The sequence below is a fragment of the Ictidomys tridecemlineatus genome, chromosome 15 (genome assembly GCF_052094955.1).
Source record: "Ictidomys tridecemlineatus isolate mIctTri1 chromosome 15, mIctTri1.hap1, whole genome shotgun sequence".
NCBI lineage: Eukaryota > Metazoa > Chordata > Mammalia > Rodentia > Sciuridae > Ictidomys > Ictidomys tridecemlineatus.
In genome coordinates this window covers 52,626,901-52,647,325 of record NC_135491.1, presented here as the reverse complement: position 1 = coordinate 52,647,325, position 20,425 = coordinate 52,626,901, and the positions used below count along the sequence as shown (strand labels likewise).

Sequence of the window (20,425 nt, the reverse complement as noted above, 5' to 3'; positions counted from 1 at the left end):
CTGCATACACACACACACCATCTTAGGTCCTCTTGTTGGAGTCTATCGAGTTATTGATTTGCTTTAGGGGCAACTCTGTCTGATCCCATTTCTAATATGAAGCATCCCAAAAATGAAAAAAAAAAAAAAAAAAAGGCCACCAAGCACAGCCTGAGACAAACACTCAAAGTTTGAGACCCTCAGATTAAAACCGGGTTACACGACTTGGCACCTCAAGGTGCCCCGAGTTAGGTTTGTGTAGCCCAACACTGGCACTTCATGAAATGTGCTGTTATGGACTAAAGGGGGAACGACTTAAGCAACAAGCTCCAACTATGGGAATGTGCTTCCTGGCCAGTCCATGGGCACCTTAGCTTAAGAGATCTTTGCAAGAAGCCCTCTGATGGACCCAAATGCTGCTTTTAAGAAAGTGGAGGATTCACATCTGGCCACTATGCGAACGCTGCCCAGTGCAAGAGGGACACAGGCCGCATCGTACCCAACAAGGGAGGTCAAGGGCTGAACAACTGTCAACGTCACCTGCACTGTACAATCCGCAATGATTCCCCAAACAGCCTCCAGTTTTAACAATTTATTTGATAAATAATGAACACATTTGTACATGAATGACCAAACAGCTTTAGTGGAATAGTTTCATGATGATACAGACATATGTTCACAAAGTTTCCAGGTGCTCACATTTTAAAAAGAGAAAAAGTTGTTGAGAAAGAAAAATAAGATAAGTAAAAATATGTAATATAGTGTATTCGTTTTGTTCCCATTTGGAATTTGAAAATAAGCACTTTATAAAGCCAAACTGGTTTTTTCTGGGCCAAATTTCTGTTTGACAGCTGCAGAATGCAACTGCTGGGCTGCCTGGAGCTTTAGTTACGAAGCCAAAACCAGCACTGCCCGCAGGACTTGGGAGCACTGGCTATCTGCTCTGTATTATGTATTTGGCTTAATGTGTCCTCTAGCTTAAAAAGCAGATGCTGAGCCCAAAAGGATACATTTTCTTTTAGTACAAGAATGTATTGCTAATAAACAATCTAATTAAAATCATTACATAGGGTAGGTAGAGCTGGTGACAGCGGCAAGGGAGACTACGTTCTTAGGGAAAATATAAGGTCACTAAGACATTCTGAATGAGCTTTAAACAGAGGCACTAATATTTAAATATCACAATTACCACTTAGAAAAAAAGAAATCACATTATTGATAGGCCAGCACACTCAAAACCAATAATGTCACAAAACACATGCCCTTGTGTCATTTGGCAGAAGGAGCTGCTCCCTGAATACAATGGGCCTCTTTATTAACTGGCTCTCTTCATCCTTGGCATCCCATACAAACAAAACAAAAACGCAAAGCAGAAAGAGAGGAAAAAAAACAGAGACATTAATAACCGTCTTCAGCTTGAACTCTATTGCTGAGAAGTACAAGACCTAAAAGATATGTTAGGAGAGGAAAAGGCATTATTTAACAAAAATGAAAGCAAGACCGGCCAGAGGGAGAAAACTAGATGGAGAAGCTGCCTCTTTTGTTTAATCTTATGGAAGGGCAACAGAGCCCTCTAGTGGAGAAAATTTAAAATGTAAATTCACATTTGTTCTTTTAGGTTAATTACAGGAAACGCATACAATACTTTCATTACAATTCTTACTATGTCACTGTATTATGCAGAAGCAAAAGATAAATTGTCTCAGATTTCTTAAAACAATTTTTAAATCTTACATAAGTTACAAACCCTCAATTGGGGTCGATAATATTTTAAAATATTCTCTTTAAATCACGAGTTCAAACCATTTTCTCACTGAATAGTGGCTTCTGCAACCCTCATCTGTTATGCTAACACTATGAAAGGTCAAAATCCAAACCTATGTGCAAATACAGAATTCAGCTGATAACCTCCTGTGACAACTGTTTCAGCTAAGGTCTAACCAGGTGTGCACGTGGACATGGAGGGGTGTGTGTGAGTGCACACAGCGGGTGATAAGCCCGGCATACACACACAAACACACGTACACACTTCCTGGGGTTTAACATGGGGTCAGCAAATGATGAGATGCACATCAGCAAATGTCTTCAACTGTCCCCTGTTCCAGAGGAGGAGTTCTCAACACTATGAGCATGTGGTTTCCATGTAGGTTCAGTGTCTAAGAACATAAATGTAAACAGGAGCAGGCCTGAGCCTGTGGTCCCAGTTACTGGGGAGGCTGAGCCCAGGAGCTGCAATTAATCAGAACCTGTCTCAAGAAAAAAAAAAAAATGGTTCTTTAGTGCATAAGGCACTAATTAAGGGACTAATTGTCAATTTTACATAATGCCATCTAAGGACATCTCCCAATATTTTCAAAACTTTCAACAGTTTCTCAGAATGAAAAAAAAATCATTCATTTTACTTACAATGATACATGGGTATATTTTAGCATAACAGCATAATTGTCATGAATATCTTTAATTAATACCCAAAAGGTCACTTGGGTTATTTTGGAATTTCTTCCTCTATTTAAAGAGCATGTTCTTAAAAGAATGCCAAGATCCCAGTGGCGCAGACCTTGTCAACAAAGTGGGCAGGAAACCAACAGACCCTGACCTCACCTAGACATGTTCTGTCCAGGAAGATGACCAAATGTAAGTGAGCCCAGAGCCTGGGGTTCATGGATCTGTTACAATAACTTAGGGAGGGACGGGGGAGCAGATGGCACAGTTTAGGCATGAAAACTAAGTAACACTTGGTTATGGAAAAGAAAACAAAGATGTGGCCTATAAAGGAAGACAGTGTACATATAGAGTGCGTGGCTGGGGAGTGCGGCTTTCAAACCTTAAGGACAAACACCCTTCTCTACCTAAAGAGAGAGTGGTTTTCTTATGTCACGCAGGAAGGGAGAATTTACACCAGATATGGACTTTTCATGATGATGATCTATAGGATAAAAGTGTGGCAATCACGCTTCATGCCATAATTTCAACTTATGATTTAGGAGTAAAACCCCAACATTTTAGAAATGGGTTAACATAAAATTACAAAATACTAACACTTAGGGATTCCCTGAAAGAAAATCAAATACCTGCATTTTGCTTAAGGAGAACAAATTTAGGGGTGGGTGACTTCAACATCATAAGCAAAAGTTTTTTTTTTTAATAACTCAAAGTGTGTAAATGTTGATGTGTGTGTGAGAGAGAGAGACTCCCAGGATAGCCTCGGGGAGGTGGCGGCGTAACACAAACACCACCAGCAGGCAAGGGCATCAGCCCTGAAGTGCACTAGCACACCGAGTGGCCAGCTCCTGTTTGTTCCGGGGTAAAAACAATTTTGGTTTTATTAATGGGTCCTCTGGCCCAAAACTCAAAACCAGGCCAGGCTATTTCAGATTTAAAGCCACAACATTTGATACAGTCCAACATTATAAAGGTTCAAAACGTAAAAGAAACTTTTTATCCTCAATAAACTCAGAGAGGAATTTAAAACTCAGATTTGAGCACCACTGGGTCCAGGTGGCAACAAGAAGAAAGCTGGTTCTCCAAGACCCTGAGGTTAGCCTGGAGAATCTAATTCGCTGGAACTTGTTCGTGGTAATAACTGGATGTTTGACAAAGCCCTGGCTGTTTCTCCACAAATACAATGATAATAACTTGCCTGCACATGGCTTCAGTCTGCAGGGTTTCAAGTGCAGCCCCCACAGGAGACCGTGAACAAGCTGCTATCCCAGGTCTAGGCTGCGACAAACCTGCACCACAAGGAGCCGGCAGACCCCGGGGCCACTGCACACGACCATGTGCCCAGGGCCGAATCAGCTCACAGGCCGAGTCCAGAAGCAAGTTTCTGAGGACACTCCCTAGCCTAGGACACTCCCTCTCCTGAGTCTCTGTAGCACTGGGTGCAGTGGTCACCATGTTGAAGCCATTTCCATTTGACTCTATGACATCAGAGCCACCATGGCTAACTTCAGGGAGACCCTCCTGCTCAGTCTACGCTGCCACCGACAGCAGGGAGCTCCCTCGCCTCGACTGGGTGGCGGTGGGACTGTGGGGCTCCGGGCCTCTTGATCTGCTACCAGGAGCTCTGGAGAAGAGATGTCGCCCCTGGAAACTGAGATGCTCATCTCCAGGGAGAGGTCCACAAGCTACAGCTCTCAATCTACAAAGTTCTTCGGTTCATAAAGCTGGTTAAACAAAGGTCAAGGAGAGAAGAGTGTTAGTTTCTGAGGAGACAACATCTGAATCCTTGCAGCTACCTATAAAAACGGAGAGCCTGGGGCAAGGGACGTGGGATTTAGTGGGATGTCCTCAGCTACCTGCCATGTGCTGCCACCATCCTCTTGAGGGGTGGAGTATACACTGATCCAAACTTCGTCTCATGGGGCCAATTTAGGGGACACTTAGGCAGCTCTTCTTTGAGAGGGGCTGGGCCATCGATTACAGGTTACCACCAAACCTTCTCTACAAAGGGCCATATGATCTCTGCCGTAGTTACTCAACCCTGCTGGTGACACACTAAATGGGCATGGCTGCGTTCCAATAAAACTTTATTTATAAAATCAAGTAGCAGGCCAGCTTTGGGACAGATTTAGCCCAGGGGCCGTAGTTTGCCCACCCCCAATCTAGATGGCTGAATCCAGTCAACAGAGGTAAAATCCAGTGACAAGCTAAACAAGGACTCCATGAACCCACACTGCTTCCGACATTTCTCCCAAATCCTCCTCTCTTCCAGAATCAACCTAATCTTTTTCAGCTGAATTGAGTAAGAATGTCTTCAATTTGCTTTGGAGATATCAAATATCAAAATCCACAATAGTTCCGTATCACTCACAGCCAGGGGAAGGACAGCGTCAATAAGACAAATTGCTTAAAAGTCACTTCAAGGGCAGAGGACCCCAGTATAACCCCACAGGGAGCGAGGTGCCCTCCACACCCAGGATCCCCACCAACAGCAGCCCCACATTCCACAACACGGCGCCTCCTGGGAAGTCTGTAAAAGGAACTGCTGGGAACGCCAGATTTGCAAAGCAGACTGTCAGGCCAAGCAGGCGACCATGTGTTCAGCCGTGGAGTCTCCAGTCTCCAAATAAGTACTGTCACTGCTGCTCCAGCCCACACTGTGTCAGAGACAGGAGTTCCCAAGGCCACTCAGCTGCTCCTCTAGAGTGGTTGCCCTTTGTGGCCCCGGGAAAGGCAGGCTAGCACCCCACCAACACCTGCACAGAGGCGGCTAGACGCCCAGATGTCTTGGGAACCAAGCAACACACTCTGCACACGGCTATCTCATCTGAATTGGGAAAAAATGAAGTAGCGATGACAATTCATAACCTGGCAGGTTGCACAGCTCAGTAGAAGGAAGAGCTTTATCTAGAAGCCACAGCCTGCTCAGGCAAAGGCACTTTCAGGCAACCACGCAGGACATAAAAGCCAGTTCGGTCATGACAGGAAGCCAGGGCCTCTCTACTGGCAGCCTCTTCTTTAAGCCTGATGCCACTGCTTCAGGGGAAAGTGATTTGCGAGTCCTCGGTTGCCTGGAATTTGAAGTACTGTTATTTAAAAAATTCAGAGTAAATATACATGGCCCTCACTCAGGCTGATGCTGCCCCAAGGGGAGGGGAGGAGAAGGAGCAGGTGAGGGCCACACGGAGGGAAGGTGGGGCTGAGGAAGAGCCAGGGGCAAGGAGCAGGAAAGGCTGGTCTCCCCAGGACCTTCCGCACCTCTGGCCTGTCCCAAGCTCATGACTGCCACCCTACCCAGCCAAGGACACCTGCCGCAGCATCCACAGAATGAACCGAGGACAAAGGGAGGAAGTGTTTAGGAAGTGGAGCTGGGAAGAGGCACAAAGGCCTTGGGCTTGCTCCAGAGCTCAGAGGGCTGTGCAGGTTCAGACCCTCCCTGTCCCCTCCTTTAATGTTCCAAGTCAGCTCTGGGTCCTGCATGATAAGGCCAGGGCCTGGTGTCACAGATCTTTGGGACTGCATGGATCACACCTGGTCTGCTCTCTAACGTCAGGTGGGGCAGCCTGAACACTCCACAGGAAATCAACACTCACACACGTCTCGCTGATGGAAGAAAATCTGTCCAGCTAAGATTAAAGGAATGAGGTGTTTCTGTTAATCTTCTGGTCAATTGAAATAAACAAAGGTATTTTTCCTGAGTCCTTAAATCTTTTTTTAAGTTATTCGACACTGAACGGGTCCACACCATAACAGCAGTCAACACGATCAACACAACATACTGCTTCTTGGACACCAGGACCCAGCTCCTATTTTTAATATCACACCACCAGCTTTGACATCGGTGACAGGGGTACAGAATTTACCCCGATGTAAGGTTGATAGAATAGCTAGACTAATTCTGAGTCCAGGATGAGCTCTTAAGAGTTGATTGTCCATAAATCCCTTTCAATTTTTTTTAAAACCTCCACTTGCCTCTTTCCCTTAGCAGACAGGCGCAGTCGGCACCTCTGCCCTGGTCCACAGCCTCACGGACCCTCTGAGAATGCATTTGCCTCCTTGCCCTGAAGGTGCTGGGCAATGTTCCTGGGGTGTCAAAGGTGTCATTCAAAATTAGAAAGGAGAGAGATGGAGATCTGAGTCCAGAATGGAGGCCACCATGGGGGCCTCAGGGGGCTGGAGAGGACCTGAGGGAAGACAGCCCAAGGCGACCCACTTTCTATATCTATAGACAAATCTGAAGATGTAAACTCTCCTCAGAGCGCTGACTTTTACTAATTCAGAACGGGCACATATGGACCAAATGAACCAAAACCCTCCCAAGAAGGATGCCAAGCATCTGCTTTGCCCTGACACAAGGGAAGGGCACCCTCTTGGCCTGCCCTCCACGCAGTGGCCACTGGGCCTAAGGCCAAAGTCAAGGGGGTTAATTCTGAGGTGAAGACAAGGATGAAATCTCCAGTTTTAGAAAGAAATCAGATCTATTCCCAGAGGAATAGCCCTGGTGACCAGTGGAGACCTGCAGGACCTTTGTTCTGAAGCCATGTGCTGTCCCTCCTGTCCCTTCCCATATCCCATTACCAGAAAATGTTGGTTTGAATAACTCAGGTAATTGGAATATGTCACACACCACACAGACCAGGTCACAGACTCTTAGACACAGCCTGCTGTCCCTAAGCCCTCAGTACCAAAATAGCCCCCGTCTTTTACTGAGTATTCGGCTGTCACAACTCCCCAGGTCACCTCACACAGCCGTCATGGGCGCTGGGCTTTCAAGAGGCCGTGATTTTAATGAAACAGCAACTGAAACGCTATGAACAGACTTTAAAAATAGAGAACCACCAAAAATTTTCATCATAGTTAGATTTAAGTGGATTTCATCAGAGCAGTCACAGATACTAAACAAACAGGACGGACGCTGACAGCCTACCTATTCCTGAGTTGGCTCCGGTCACCACAACCACCTTGCCGCTGAAGTCGCGGCCCTGCAGGATCTCCATGGCGGTGGTGCTGCCGTCGTACCGCTGTCTGCTGGTGGGCTTCGTGGGATTATCATCCACGGTGAACGCCAGCCTGGGGTCCAAGTAGGTGGTTCTTTTATTTATATGGCTGCAAAGGACAGGAAGCAGCAAGCACCGCAGTGAGCACTCGTTAACGAAAAATAATCTCTCAATCAAGGCGAACCCACCACTCGTGTACCAAAAGGCTCATCCTTAGCCCAAAAACCACCAAGGCCTGTTGAACCTCTCCTGGTCTCTGGAAGGATTACAGTGCAGAAGCCCTTCCTTCTGAGCTGCAGAGCACACTACAAAGCACAGTGCCCACGCCTCGTACTCTGCATCTCAAAGGAGTCACTAGACAGGTCTGGGGTTTGGCTTCATTCAAGTACATGTGGCCATGAGATCTGTCAGTCACTCTCGTCCATGGATTTCAACTAAATCTCTTTGCCCTGAGCAAGGGCCTCAAAGCAGATAAGTAGAAAACTCAAATTGATAAACTCAAATTCTTAATACTAAATATGAAACTGACCAACTAATGAAATTCTAAAGGTTTTTATCTTAAGACCACACCCAGGCCTCCTATAAGTATGCTGCTTTTGATCTGGAGTTATCTAAAATTTATATAATACTAAAATATATTGGCAAATATGAATTAGTAAGTTGCTCCTTGTAATAGAATTTATTTTTTACATTTTAAATGTGTTCTTGGGATTTAAGATAAAGACCTCAAAACAGCACAAAACTATCTTAAAAACTATTATAAACTCTCCAGAAATATCTAAAATTTCATGTATTTGGGTGTATAAAATTACATGGTTGAGGGTTGGGGATACAGCTCAGTGGTAAAGTGCTTGCCTAGCATGTGGGAGGCCCTAGGTTCAATCCATAGCACCAGAAATAAATAAAACACATTTATTAATTTAAAATCTATACCCATCAACCCAGAAATATGACCCTTATTATAATCACAGCCTGTCAGGGGAGCACAGTGAGCCCAGGGTTACACACAGACTACGGTGCTGCGTGGTGAGGGAGTGACACATGCTGGCTTAGCAGAGCCAAATGTGCATCCTCCCAGCTCCTCAGCGACCTCACCTTGGTAGCGCGAAATTGGCTATAGTCAAAGCATTTGCACCATAGAAACAAACCTGTGCTTTCTTTTCCTTCCACTAAAGAGCTGATTGCTAAACACTAACAGCACTCCGCGGCAACAGCTCATAGAAGAGAGATGACAAACCAGGGAGCCAAGGTCCAGCCTGCCTTGAAGGCCACCACTCTTCTGGAGTAGAACAGCAGATGGTAATACAGCCCACCACTTGTTATTATAAATAAAGTTTTATCAGAACACAGCAATGACCATCAATTTATATCCTTCAGCATTATAATGGCAGAGCTGAAAAACTCCAACAGAAACCATATGATCCCCAAAGCCTAAAACATTATCTGGCCTATTTCAGAAAGGGAGAAAGTCCCCTCTCTGGAGTAGACCAATGGCTCTCAAGTTACCCTTGGAGAACTCATTAAAGCACAGGTCGCCAAACCCACCCCCAGAGCTAGAATTGGGTTAAGGGAAGTTCCCAGGAGATGCTGATGCTGCTGATCCAGGAACTATGCTTAGGAAACGCTGCCCTAGGTCACTTACAATTAAACCATTTCAGGGAAATAACCTCCCAGCACACATGTAAAGGCAGAAAAAAACATTTAAAAACCTCCATCATTAATTTTTTAAAAGCCAACAAAGTTAAAAGAAAAATTTGGAAAAAAAAATTGCAACATACAACCAAAGGGTTGGTATGCTTCATTTGTTGAGGAAAAAGACTAATAAGTCAAGAAGGAAGAAGTCTTTTATAAACTAGCAGGCATCAACATCCCACCTGCCCAGCTTGTCGGTCACCTCTCGGGGGCTGCCTGTGCAGCTCAGAGACCCCTTGAGCAAGCCATGGCCCATTTGCTCCCAATTCTGGCAATGCACCAGAAGTTCACATATTTGTTCAAAAAACCACTTATGCCACTTGTTACTATAATTACGTTACTTAATGAACTATTATAACACAAACTGATAATGAGAGATGAAAACAAAGTGCCCCTGTAACTATGAAGATCTGGCTGAGTGCCTGGGAGAGACTCAAAGGCAGGTAGCTAAGAAGAGGCTTTGGTTCAGTCACAGTGGAAACACTAGAAATAGGCCATGAAATTCCATAAAAGATGCAGCATTCAGAATTTCTGAGAAGGTAAGTTTTTGGTCAACTTTTAAAAAAGTGAAAATAGAAACTGTAGATGCTTTGTTCCAGGTGTGCTTGCAGGTTACACTGCAATCCATAAGGCAGACTCACATACGAAGAGCAGGCCCAGCTGACCCCAGAGTGTTTATGTTACACACATAGCTCCTAAAAAGAACTATTATTCCTGAGCAGGTGTGGCTCAGGGTAGGTAGATTGACACACAAGGCCCTGGTTTCAATCCCTGACTAGAAGAAAAAAAAAAAATCCTGCTTAAATCAATCTATTAACCAACCCATCCTAATCTGGCAAATGCACAACCTTGAACATTAAACACTGACAGTCAGAAAACACCTCCTCTGCCTTAGTCAACTTTTTTGCTGCTGTGACTAAAGGACCCAACCAACACAATTGTAGAGGAGGACTCAGGGTCTCAGAGGTCTTAGTCCATAGAAGGCCAGCTCCATTTCTCAGGATTTGAGGTGAGGCAGAACATTATAGAGGAAGAGTGCAGCACAAAGAAGTAGCTTATGTGGTGATCAGGAAGCAGGGAGAGGCTCCACTCACTAGACCCAAACATATACCCCCAAAGCCACACCCAATTCCCACCTCCTCCAGCCACACCCTACCACTTAAGTTACCACCAGTTAATCCCTATCAGGGGCTTACCTCACTGATTTGGTTAAGGCTCTCACAACCCCATCAATTCTTCTCTGAATCTTCTTGCACTGTCTCACATGTGAGCTTTTGGGGACACCTCACATCCAAACCATAATACCCTCTTAACTACAGGGGCTGAGAGTACAGATATAGAAATACAGATGATGAGAGACACCCCTCACTCAGGGGTGTGCTAGACAGGTGGTTACCATTGTTCACTGCTCAAATTTAAAGAGAGAGATGTGAAAAGGGTTACAGATAAGGATACTTAAAAAATAATTATAGATTCCCAATAATTGAAATTTAACATCAATGCCCAATGGGCAATTTGATAAAATTAGAGTATATCTGCACAAAATAATACTCTAGAGCCATAAAATATTCTCTTTAAAAATATATAAGGATATGAGAAAAAGATAACAATATGTTATGTGGAAAAAGCAGGTTATTAAACCATTCACTTGGTGCATTTCCTAAGTGAAGAAAGCACAGGCACACAGACTGGGAGGAGGTGGAAGAATGATCTCAGAACTGTTCAAAGTCCTTACTCCTGCTGCTAAGATTATAGGTACACACCACTGCAGATTTTTCTACAATCAATGTGTATTACTTTTATAATTAAAAATTCCTATTAAAAAGTAAGGCGGCCAACAATAGTTTCTATGTACATACTTACTCAACAAAAAACACTTGTCCGTTCTCATCGGTTTCTTGTTCCCATCCATATGGCAAATCTGAAACAGGAAAGACGGACAGGTCTGTGAGTGCCATGGGACCTGAAGCCCCTTCCCCAGCTCAGGAGGAGGAGGTGCCGTGCCCACCAGCCCTGCCCCTAAGCCCACCCCTCCGGACAGGCAGCCGCTGCTCCAAGCAGCTGCAGAAGGCCCGAGGCCCCAGCTGCATCCCACACGTCTGCCTCTTGCTTTAACAAAACGGGTTTCATTCTCAATCATTCTAAAATGCTCTGTCCAGGTCCTGATTTAGGGGAATCTTCCCGTTTTTTGGATCAGTGTGAACTCCCCCTTGAGTAAGCTCAGAGATGCCTCAGTGGGCGCGGCAGGCACCCAACACCATTGTCCGCTATGTCCGCTGCCTCGTGTGAGGTCACAGGGCAGCTCTGACTTCCTGTCATCACCTCAGCTGGACCCTAAGCCCCTAAGAGCAAGGACCTTCTTATGCTTCTTTTCTTCTTCTTCTTTTTTTTTTTTTTTCATTCTTATATGTCTATTCCAAGCATCCAAAAATCATGGTGATCTTTATGGAATTCCATAAAGTACTGATATGCTTAATTCCACAGTATAAACCAAGAGCTATTTCACCAACAGTGCGGCTTTGGAAAACCTAATAAGCCATGAGCCAAAGACCCCAATCATTTTAATACTTTTTGTGTAAGAGCAGTAAGAAATCATCTCCTCCACCCCAGACCTTATCACCTCCTTCTTCCAAATGCCACAGGCTCTCAGATTAGAGTCATCTAGTTCCTTGATGGTTCTCCAGCACAGCAACCTGTCACCATGCTTTCCATGACATTCTCCCAACATGATTAATGTTTCAAATACAAGATTCTCTCCTTTGGCAATAACATACAAACCTCCTGCTACTCGTTTTCTTTTTCCAGTTTTTGGATGCTCCCATTGAGTCTTCTCCTCGGTGTGACTGTTAAAAAAAAAAAAATCCACCATACTATAAACAAAAATTAACATTTCTAAGCAATTATAAATTGTATTAAAGTTGTTCTCTCTCAGATAACGCCCTCTCAAGAGAAATGAAAACAAACTCTCAGAAAAGAAACAAGAGAATATAAATCTTACAGCTTACATCCCTGGCTGCAGAAGCAATCCTGCAGGAACGTCCTGAGTCACTTTCTAGGCTAGGTGGGGGCAAAGGGGAGGAGTGAGGGGGAAGGGGAGGAGGGGGGAGGAGGAGAGGAGGAGGAGGAGGACCAGGCCATCAGCTGGGGAGCAACTTCAGAAAGCTCTACAAATCACCCAGAATATCCAGAGAAGAGTTCTGTTTTGTATTTTTTTTAGTCTTAGTCCAGGATATAATAATAAAAGTCACAATGTCTAGTTTATAATGTGGATATTTTAATATAATTGAATATGCTAATCTTCTTAAAATGTGCATTCTTTCCACAGATAAAACTTCCAAGTGTTTCATTAACAGCTATTCCTAAATGTCCCGAGAGGCAGTTGAGAATGCAGTGAACTGGCCCCACAGGCACCTAGCTGCGCACCTTTGGTCAAGTTACTCTACCTCTTACCTCCATTTTCTCATCTGCAAAATGGAAACAATTCTAGTACTGATCCCAGGGGGTTGCTCTGAGGACACTGCATATAAAGGAGTTTTACATAGTACCTGGCATATAAGAAGTTCTCAAAATTGCAAGCCATTATTCTAAACAAACCAATTATACAAATTGGCCTGATTCCCACACCAAACTTTGCACATTATCTCAGAACAACATATAATCATAAATAAAACAGCTGAGGCTAGGGCTCAGTGGCAGAGTGCTTGCCTAGCTTGCTCGATCCTCAGCACCACATACAAATAAACAAATAAAATAAACATACAACAAAATAAATAAATAAATAGCACAGTGGGCCAACAGTTAGCAACATCTGTCATCAGGTGACAAGGCATTCAGGAACACAAGCCATTTCACAAGGGACACAGCCAAAGGTGGTGGGAGGCACTCGAAGGCTAAGTAAGTGGACTTCCTAAAAGGCCACATATTCTTGCAAAAAATAAAACAGTGTTAATCACTGACACCCAGACAATAAAATGTGGACACATCTTCCTTATGTTGAAGAAAATAAGTACAGAGCATGAACTTTCTGGAAAATTTTGCAAGTCACAAGCAAAGGCTGCCTTTTCATGAACTGTAGGTTTGTAGTCCATTTTTACAAACTCCTGGCAGCTAGGCCTCTGCCCCAGTGGAGGGATACAGGACCCCCAGGCAGAATGACCAGGACTGGTTGTGGTCAGCCATGTGGGGCTCCTCCACGCCTGCCTCCTGGAGCTGCTGGCAAGGTGAGGCATGCATCCTGGACGCATCCTGGACAGGGCTGGAGCCTGATCACATCGCTGTGCAAGCAGGCGGTGTCAGTGGCGAAGGTAACCCCCTCCACATCAGCCACAGCCAAATCTGATCTCAAAACAGAAGCTCCGACTCCCTCCCAAGCATAACCCACAGGCTCCTCTCAGCCCAGGGGGAGCGGCAGTAAAGCCACTCCTGCTCATCCTTGCCAACGGAAGGGTGGTCACTGGCTAAGCCGAACACGGAGCAGCATCCAACGCCCCTGCTCCTCGCTTCACCAGGTGAGCACTGCTTCAAGGTAAGAGATGTGCTCTTTGGCCTGACGTGCAAAATCATCTTGGTCTCCTGGGCTCACATCAGATGAGCTTGCAGTCCAGATCCCAAGAAGTCTACATTCAAGAAAGTGATTTCTAGCCAGGTGCAGTGGCACACATCTGTAACCTCAGAGACTTGGGAGGCCCAGGAGGAGGACCACAAGATGAAAGCCAGCCTGGGCAATTTAGTGAGAACCTGTCTCAGAATTCTAAAAACTGCAGGAACGGTCCTGGATGTGGCTCAGTGGTAAAGGGTTCCTGGGTTCAGTTATTCCCAGCACTGCAAACGACAAAGCAAGAAGATGACTCCTAACAGCAGAACACCAGGCCTGGGAGGAGGCAAGCCAGAAGGCCCCTGGCCCGCAGAGCCCTGCTGCCCCACAGCAGGCCCAAGTGCAGACACACGATGATTACAGACTTTCCAGAGCAGACACAGACTCACTCAGAACTTTTTTTCATGTATTCTGAAAAACATTTTAAAAATCAGAAGAAACTGTCAATCTGTGTTCTTGACGGTGACAGAAACTGTTTAAACCAAGGTTTCTGACCCTCGGCACTACTGACGTCTGGGACCGGGTGATTCCTTGGTGGGGTCCGTCCTGTGCATCCCTGGCCTCTACTCACTAGGTGCCTTACACCAGTCCCCACAGCTGTGGCAAAAGAAAGTGTCCCCAGACATTGCCCATCATCTAGGGCAGGACACAACTGTCCCTGGTAGAGAGCCCAGGCCTGAGTGGAGACGGTGGATCCTGGGAGGGAAGGTGCTGCAGCCTGAAGGCCACCTGTCCTGCTTTTCCCACCCGCATGCCTTGAGCAGCTCTCCAGCTCCCTGTGCCTTGGCTTCCTCATCAGTGCCACGGGGACAGGAAGAGCAGCGCTGCCTGGGGTTACACAGAGCTCATGAGTTAACATGCCCAGCCAAGGACTGCGCCTTCCAACACAAGGATCAGCTTAAGTAAATGCGTATATACGAAAATTAATTAAAAGTATTCTTTTTAATTATAACCTTAAATGACTTTTTAATGAAGAGAAAATCACAACACATGTCCCCCAAGTGTTCTTATTCCCCTTAAACAGAAGCCCTCCGTTTTTCCTTTCAGGAAGCTTTCTGTCATTTAAAGAGATAATTAACAGTAATCTTAACTTAAACCAAGGGATCAAAATTAAATTTATATCACATTATGTGAATTCCACTTCTAAGTGCACTCTTCTGAAGCTTCAGCTGTGAAAGCAGAGTTGAAATTAGCACAGAGACCTGGAGTGGGCCATGAGGACAGCCACCCTGGGCACAGGGGTACCATCTCCTGGGGGAGCTGGCCACCTCTCCAGGCTTCATAGGAAAAGGGGACGGGGAGGAAGACTCAGGAAGGCCCTAGCAACTACAGTGACAGACAGGACACTGAGTCTTTGTCCTTTCCACCCCATCTCTCAGAGAAGCTGCTCTGAGATCCTGGGGGAGGGGACAGGCCTGCCAGCTCTGCAGTTGAGGTCAGCCTTCAGGAGTGGGTCGTCCTAGAGCACCCCACCCACCCCACCCCCAGGTTGGTAGGCTTTGGAGCCATGTGACCTGTGCCTCTGAGGTCTACAAGTGCACTGTGGGGACACCCTGGCCCAGGGGCACCCACGTAACTGGACAGTGCTGCAATTATAAAAGGGAAATTCCACAAGACCCTAGGGTCTTTTTTTTTTTTTAATGGACACAATATATTTATTTTTATTTATTTATTTTTACTGGTGCTGAGGATCAAATCCAAGCCCCACGTGTGTGAAGCAAATGCTCTGCCACTGAGCCACAGCCAAAGACCCAAGACCCTACAACCTCTGTCCTTGGGCATGACCTTGCTGCAGTGGTGAAAGAATATCTGGAAAAAGGAATAAACTGAAGGGAGGTTTGAGAGCCTGTTAGCAAAGTTTGCCAAACTCCCAAGAGAAGACAAGTGTCACTTCCAGAGTTATGAGGGAAAAGCAAGGCCAGGGGGCCTGCAGGTCAGGAGAGATCAAGAGGGTGGCTGAATTACGACAGTGAGAGGGATCTGTCAGCCTATGAGCCAAAGAACAAAGGGCCTGCAGAACTGGAGGGAGGGTCAGCAGAGACACCAGCCAGCCTGGTCCCCAGAGTCATGGTAATAGTGGGGCCAGACAGGCTAGAGTGAGACCAGAGACACTGCTGTAGGTCAGAGGAAGGACTTACAGTCATACACACGAGTCCCCGGGAAGGAAGCAATTGGGAAAAGCCAAGCCACATGAAGTAAAGTAGGTGGGGAGGCAGAACCAGCCCGAGAAGGAAGGCCCTAGGCCCTAACTTGAGAAGCAGCAGGGAAACGTGGCCAGATGAGAACAGAGGAGGGAGGCAGAGGAGGTCTCAGAAAGCTAGGAGCAGGTCAGGGCATCTATGCCTCGGGGTCTAGTACGCCAGCTGCCCACGGGTCCCTAGTTAACCGTCACTATTCATTCCACGTGCTTCTGTTGCGCTGCAGCTTCTGGGTGCTGGGTGCTGGGGAGACGGGTAGACAAGTGCGGCCTGCACTGCAGAGGGACACAGAGCGCAAACAGGAAGAAACCTGCAAATGACACTGAGGACCCAGAAGCAGATCCCCAAAGAGGTGGGGCACCCAGGCAGGGAAGGTCTCTGGGACAGTGAGTGACATTTAGGCTCAGCTCTGAGGGAGGAGGGGAGCTCAGTGCACACATCCTCAGGCTCAGGGGCCGGGATCGCCTGGCCTCCTGCACTGCTGAAGCATTCTCATTGTCCCTTTCATTCTCCCAAGCCTCAATTCTTCTAAAGACACAAACCTAAAGTGGTGTCTTGGCTCCAAACCTGCAGTGGACCTGAGCCTGGCAACAGGGCCCCATCTCCTCAGCAAGGGGCAGAAGGGCCTCCCTCACCTGGGTCTTTCCTCCCTGCTCAGGCGTGGCCTGTGGTCTCCACGCACTGTCTCTGCCCTGGCTGCCCTCCTGCCCACTTCATCCACCTTCTTCTTCTGGGTCCCAGGATGCCTCCCACCTACCAACTTGCCTCTCATGCTAGACAGGCTGCCCCTCAGCACACGCACGGTGCTCGGACTAACATGTCAGTCTATTCAATAACCCTGAGCACAGCTGATGACAACTGTAACCCCGGCTCCTTGGGAGGCTGGAACAGGAAGATCACAAGTTTGAAGCCAGCTTGGGCAACTCAGTGAGACCCTGTCTCAAAATAACAAAAAGGGCTGAGGATGTAGCCTCCAGATTCAATCCTCAGTACCCACTCCCACCCTCCCCCCGAAAAAAAAAAAAAAAAAAAACCGAGTCTTACTATCATAGTGCCCGAGCTTGAGCCCTGACACATAGAATCTCTATAAGATCACCAGAGGGTTTTTTTTGAAGTTTTTTTGCTTTGTTTTGTTTTGTTTGTTTGTTTTCTTTCTTTCTTTCTACCTGGCCACCATAACAGCAGCAGTCACAACTTTGGGCCTTGGGTAGATCAGAATCACCAAAAATATTTCAGCCTACCTATCAACCTACATTTGGGGAGAAGGGAGGGCCCAAACTAATTAACTCAATTTTGGGAGGTGGGGGACCCAAGAAAAAAATTTTATCTTAAATGAAAATTATAGTGTTCATACTAATTTGTTTCTAAAAGCCAGGTAATAATCCACTCATCTGGAAAACTTAAAAAAAAAAATAGACTCCCCAAGTAGAGAGTCTGAAGCAACAGGTTCTCTACAGAGATCTAATGTCTGCATTTAAGACATTCCCCGGTACACATCAGGCTGAAAAGACAGAGATGGCTGCGGCTCCCTACACATGAAAAAGACTAAGTGACTGAACATTAGGTGTTTTATGCACACTGCCTCAAAGGGCCCTCTATCAATCCATTTTACAGGTGAGAAAACAAGCTGAGTTCTTACAATGACTCAAAGTCACACAGTGATGGAAAAGGGGTCTACTAGGGTACCCAATAATGAAGTTATATACAGCATTTGTTTGTAGGAAAATACATACTCCTAGGCCTTCAAACCCCCAAGGAGAGAGCTGGGCTTGTGCATATTTTAAAATTCCTTTCTCTCTGGGGCAACAACTGTCATCACCGCACCGTGCAGTGCTGCCTCCTGAACAGCAGAGGGCGCGCCTGCCGCTGCCAGATGACCCCGCTTGACCCAGAGCCCACAAAGGGGCCGGCTCCTTCTGGGGGACCCTCCAGCCTCTGACAATCGCTGTCAATTAGCACCGCCCTCGCCATGTCGGGAGGCGCAGCCCCCCCCCCGAGCGCGAGCCCGTAGGGTTCCAGGTGCGACCCATCCAGGTGCGTCCCAGGCCCAGCGGCCCCATTGCGGCCCCCTTACTTGGCATAGTAAACCCAGCCGTCCTTGGTGGTTCTCTCTTCCCAGCCTGGGGGCAGCTCATCCTCGCTGTCCGTGTCGTCCAGGCCCGCGTAGCGCAGGGCTGCCATGGCGGATAGAGGAGGCGCTCGCCCGCTGTCCCGCTCGCGCGCCGCCGGTCTCCTCTCCCAGGAACTCACTCCCGCTTCAACCGAGCGCCGCGCGCGCCGGGGCCCGACCGCTCGCGCCTGCGCACCGCGCAGCCCAGAACCACACAGCCTGATCCGTAAATGGAATCCAGTCTCCTGGTTTTTGCAGCTCCCGACATAAAAGGGGAGGAGTCTAGGAAGACCACCAGAGAAAGCGTGAAGGAGACTGCGCTGCATCTCGGCTAGAAGTAAAGCCCGGAGAAGACTGCGTAGTTCAGAGACGGGGCCGAGTTTCTTCGCTATGCGGGAGGCAAGGAAGGGGCGTGCTCATCCAGTCACGGTTCAGGACTCCGCCCGTTGCTGGGCGACCTGTAACACTTCCGCGTGGTTCTAGCCAATCCTGCAGGAGCCCTAGCAATTGCGCATCCTGGGAAATGTAGTTTAGGCCCAACCGGAATAGAAAGTGGAGCAGAAAAGAAGGATTCTAATAGGGAAGTCCTGGACTCCAGCCCCTCCTTATTTTAAGGCCTCAGGAAGAGTAAAGATTCCTGACTAAAAACCGTCCAATTGCCCTCATTCGGACTGATTCACAAATTTTGCTGTGCATAGAAAAGTGGCATTATAAACTTGGAGAATTTAAATTGCAAATTCTCACGCCACCTAATTCCCTAGTCCTGCAGAAGTTCCTTCCATCCATAGTATGCTTCTGTTGATAATAATTGGTAACGTTTATGGATCCATTAAGGGATGGTGGCATGGTGGCCAGGAATTCATAGGCTCTCTCTTGCACATATCCAACACCTCTGTGACGTGGACACACTTCAGAAGGATAACTAACTACCCAAAGGACCACAGAACCAGGTAATTCCGGGAAGTTCAGACCCCATTGCTACATTCCAGTTACTTATTTATCTGTAAACTCGCAGCTAATCTAACAGAGCACCACATCTTATGCTTCCTTTGTTCACTACCACTTGGACAAATGCTAAGTTTATTAAATTAACAAATGAAAATATGATTTTTAGATTTAGCCCTCTGTGAATCGAACTAATTAAGGGCAAAATTTCCAAATTTATGAAGCAGACTGTCTTATGTCATCTCTGAACACCTGATGAGCATACTATCTATAAATGTCCTGTACTGAAAACCAAGAGCATATCTTCAACTTGACCTTTAACAATGTTGCTTTTTATGTTCCAGTCCTAATATTGATTCTTACTGTAGGAGTCCTAGTTGGCATACTCTTGAGGGAGAAACATTTTCCTGAACAGGCTCAGCCAAAAGCTAAAGTATTGAAAGCACCTTTTAGTGTGACCAGGCATGCTATCTCAGCTCGAACTTATCATCACATGAATTTTCTCAGTTTACATCTGCTGCTCCTCGGCTTACCTCTAGTCAGTCCCTTTCACCTGTCACCTAAGACCATTTAATCCTTTGCTATGAATAGAAAATTGGCTCACAAAGTCCCCTGATTGCAGAGAGATGAATGGATATACTTAAATTGATTAGCCTCAGTTTCCCCAACCATCTGTGGTCTGTGTTCAAGCAGTGACTTCTTAGATTGCTCTTGGGTTGCATAGGTCAGAGCCCCTGCTGGCACCACTTTCCTGTTGAAGCCAGAATTAGACAGGCAGTCAGCACAGATAGGTACATCGAGTCAGGTTGGATCAAGGAGGCCAATTTTGAGTGATCCCAGCAAGTAGAAGACTGTCCCCTAAGGGACTGAAACGTTAATTCCTTGAGAGCCCTTCTGCCACCCTTATCAAGAACTAGCCCCTGCTCCAACCTGTTCACAGGATAACCTGTCCCAGGAATTTTCCCTCCCTTTAGGGAGCTATAAAGTTGTTAATTAATGTGCCCTGGGCTGCACCATGCTGCCCTTCCCCCTTCAGCCCACCTGTTTCCCACCTTTTGGCCACCCCATGGGGCATTCCTGGGCCTAGTCACATAAGCAGGAAGGAGAAAGATTATGGGGAAAGGCAGGAGGACAAAGGAAGCCTAGGACATATAAAAAGGGCAGAACACTTTACTTCTTGGGATACCAGGATACCAGCTATGGCCTCCAAGCTTTATATGCTTGCTTCGGGGTACTTCTCTAATGTTTAAACTTCAACATGTGGGGAAGCAGGACTCGTCACCGGTATCACTGTGAGTGGGTAATGGATAATACCATATGATATCCTCCAAAATAGGTAGTGGTCTCTCTGGAAGAATTCTAAACTTCAGGGTCAACCCTCTGTTGTCCCCTATTATCATGATCAATTCCCTGCAGGGCTTCTCCTGTCACTGATGCCAGAGTTTCTTGCGGATTGTCTGTGCACTGT

General features: G+C 46.5%; 1 protein-coding gene across 4 annotated transcripts in view; it reads right to left on the bottom strand.

The window, feature by feature from the left end:
* Wwox (WW domain containing oxidoreductase) overlaps window positions 1–18,332 on the bottom strand; it is an 861,609-nt gene extending 843,277 nt beyond the window's left edge. The window contains exons 1-4 of one of the 4 annotated variants that reach the window (XM_078032705.1): window positions 17,977–18,332; window positions 11,889–11,953; window positions 10,974–11,031; window positions 7,349–7,527 (exon numbers count right to left, since the gene is read on the bottom strand). In XM_078032705.1, coding sequence (XP_077888831.1) covers window positions 7,349–7,527; window positions 10,974–11,031; window positions 11,889–11,953; window positions 17,977–18,083 — 409 coding nt within the window. In that variant the 5' untranslated portion in view covers window positions 18,084–18,332. The remainder of the gene's footprint in view (window positions 1–7,348; window positions 7,528–10,973; window positions 11,032–11,888; window positions 11,954–17,976) is intronic. The other 3 variants (XM_078032706.1, XM_040279962.2, XM_005318454.5) reach the window with 3 other exon arrangements.
* Between the last annotated feature and the right edge of the window lie 2,093 nt (window positions 18,333–20,425).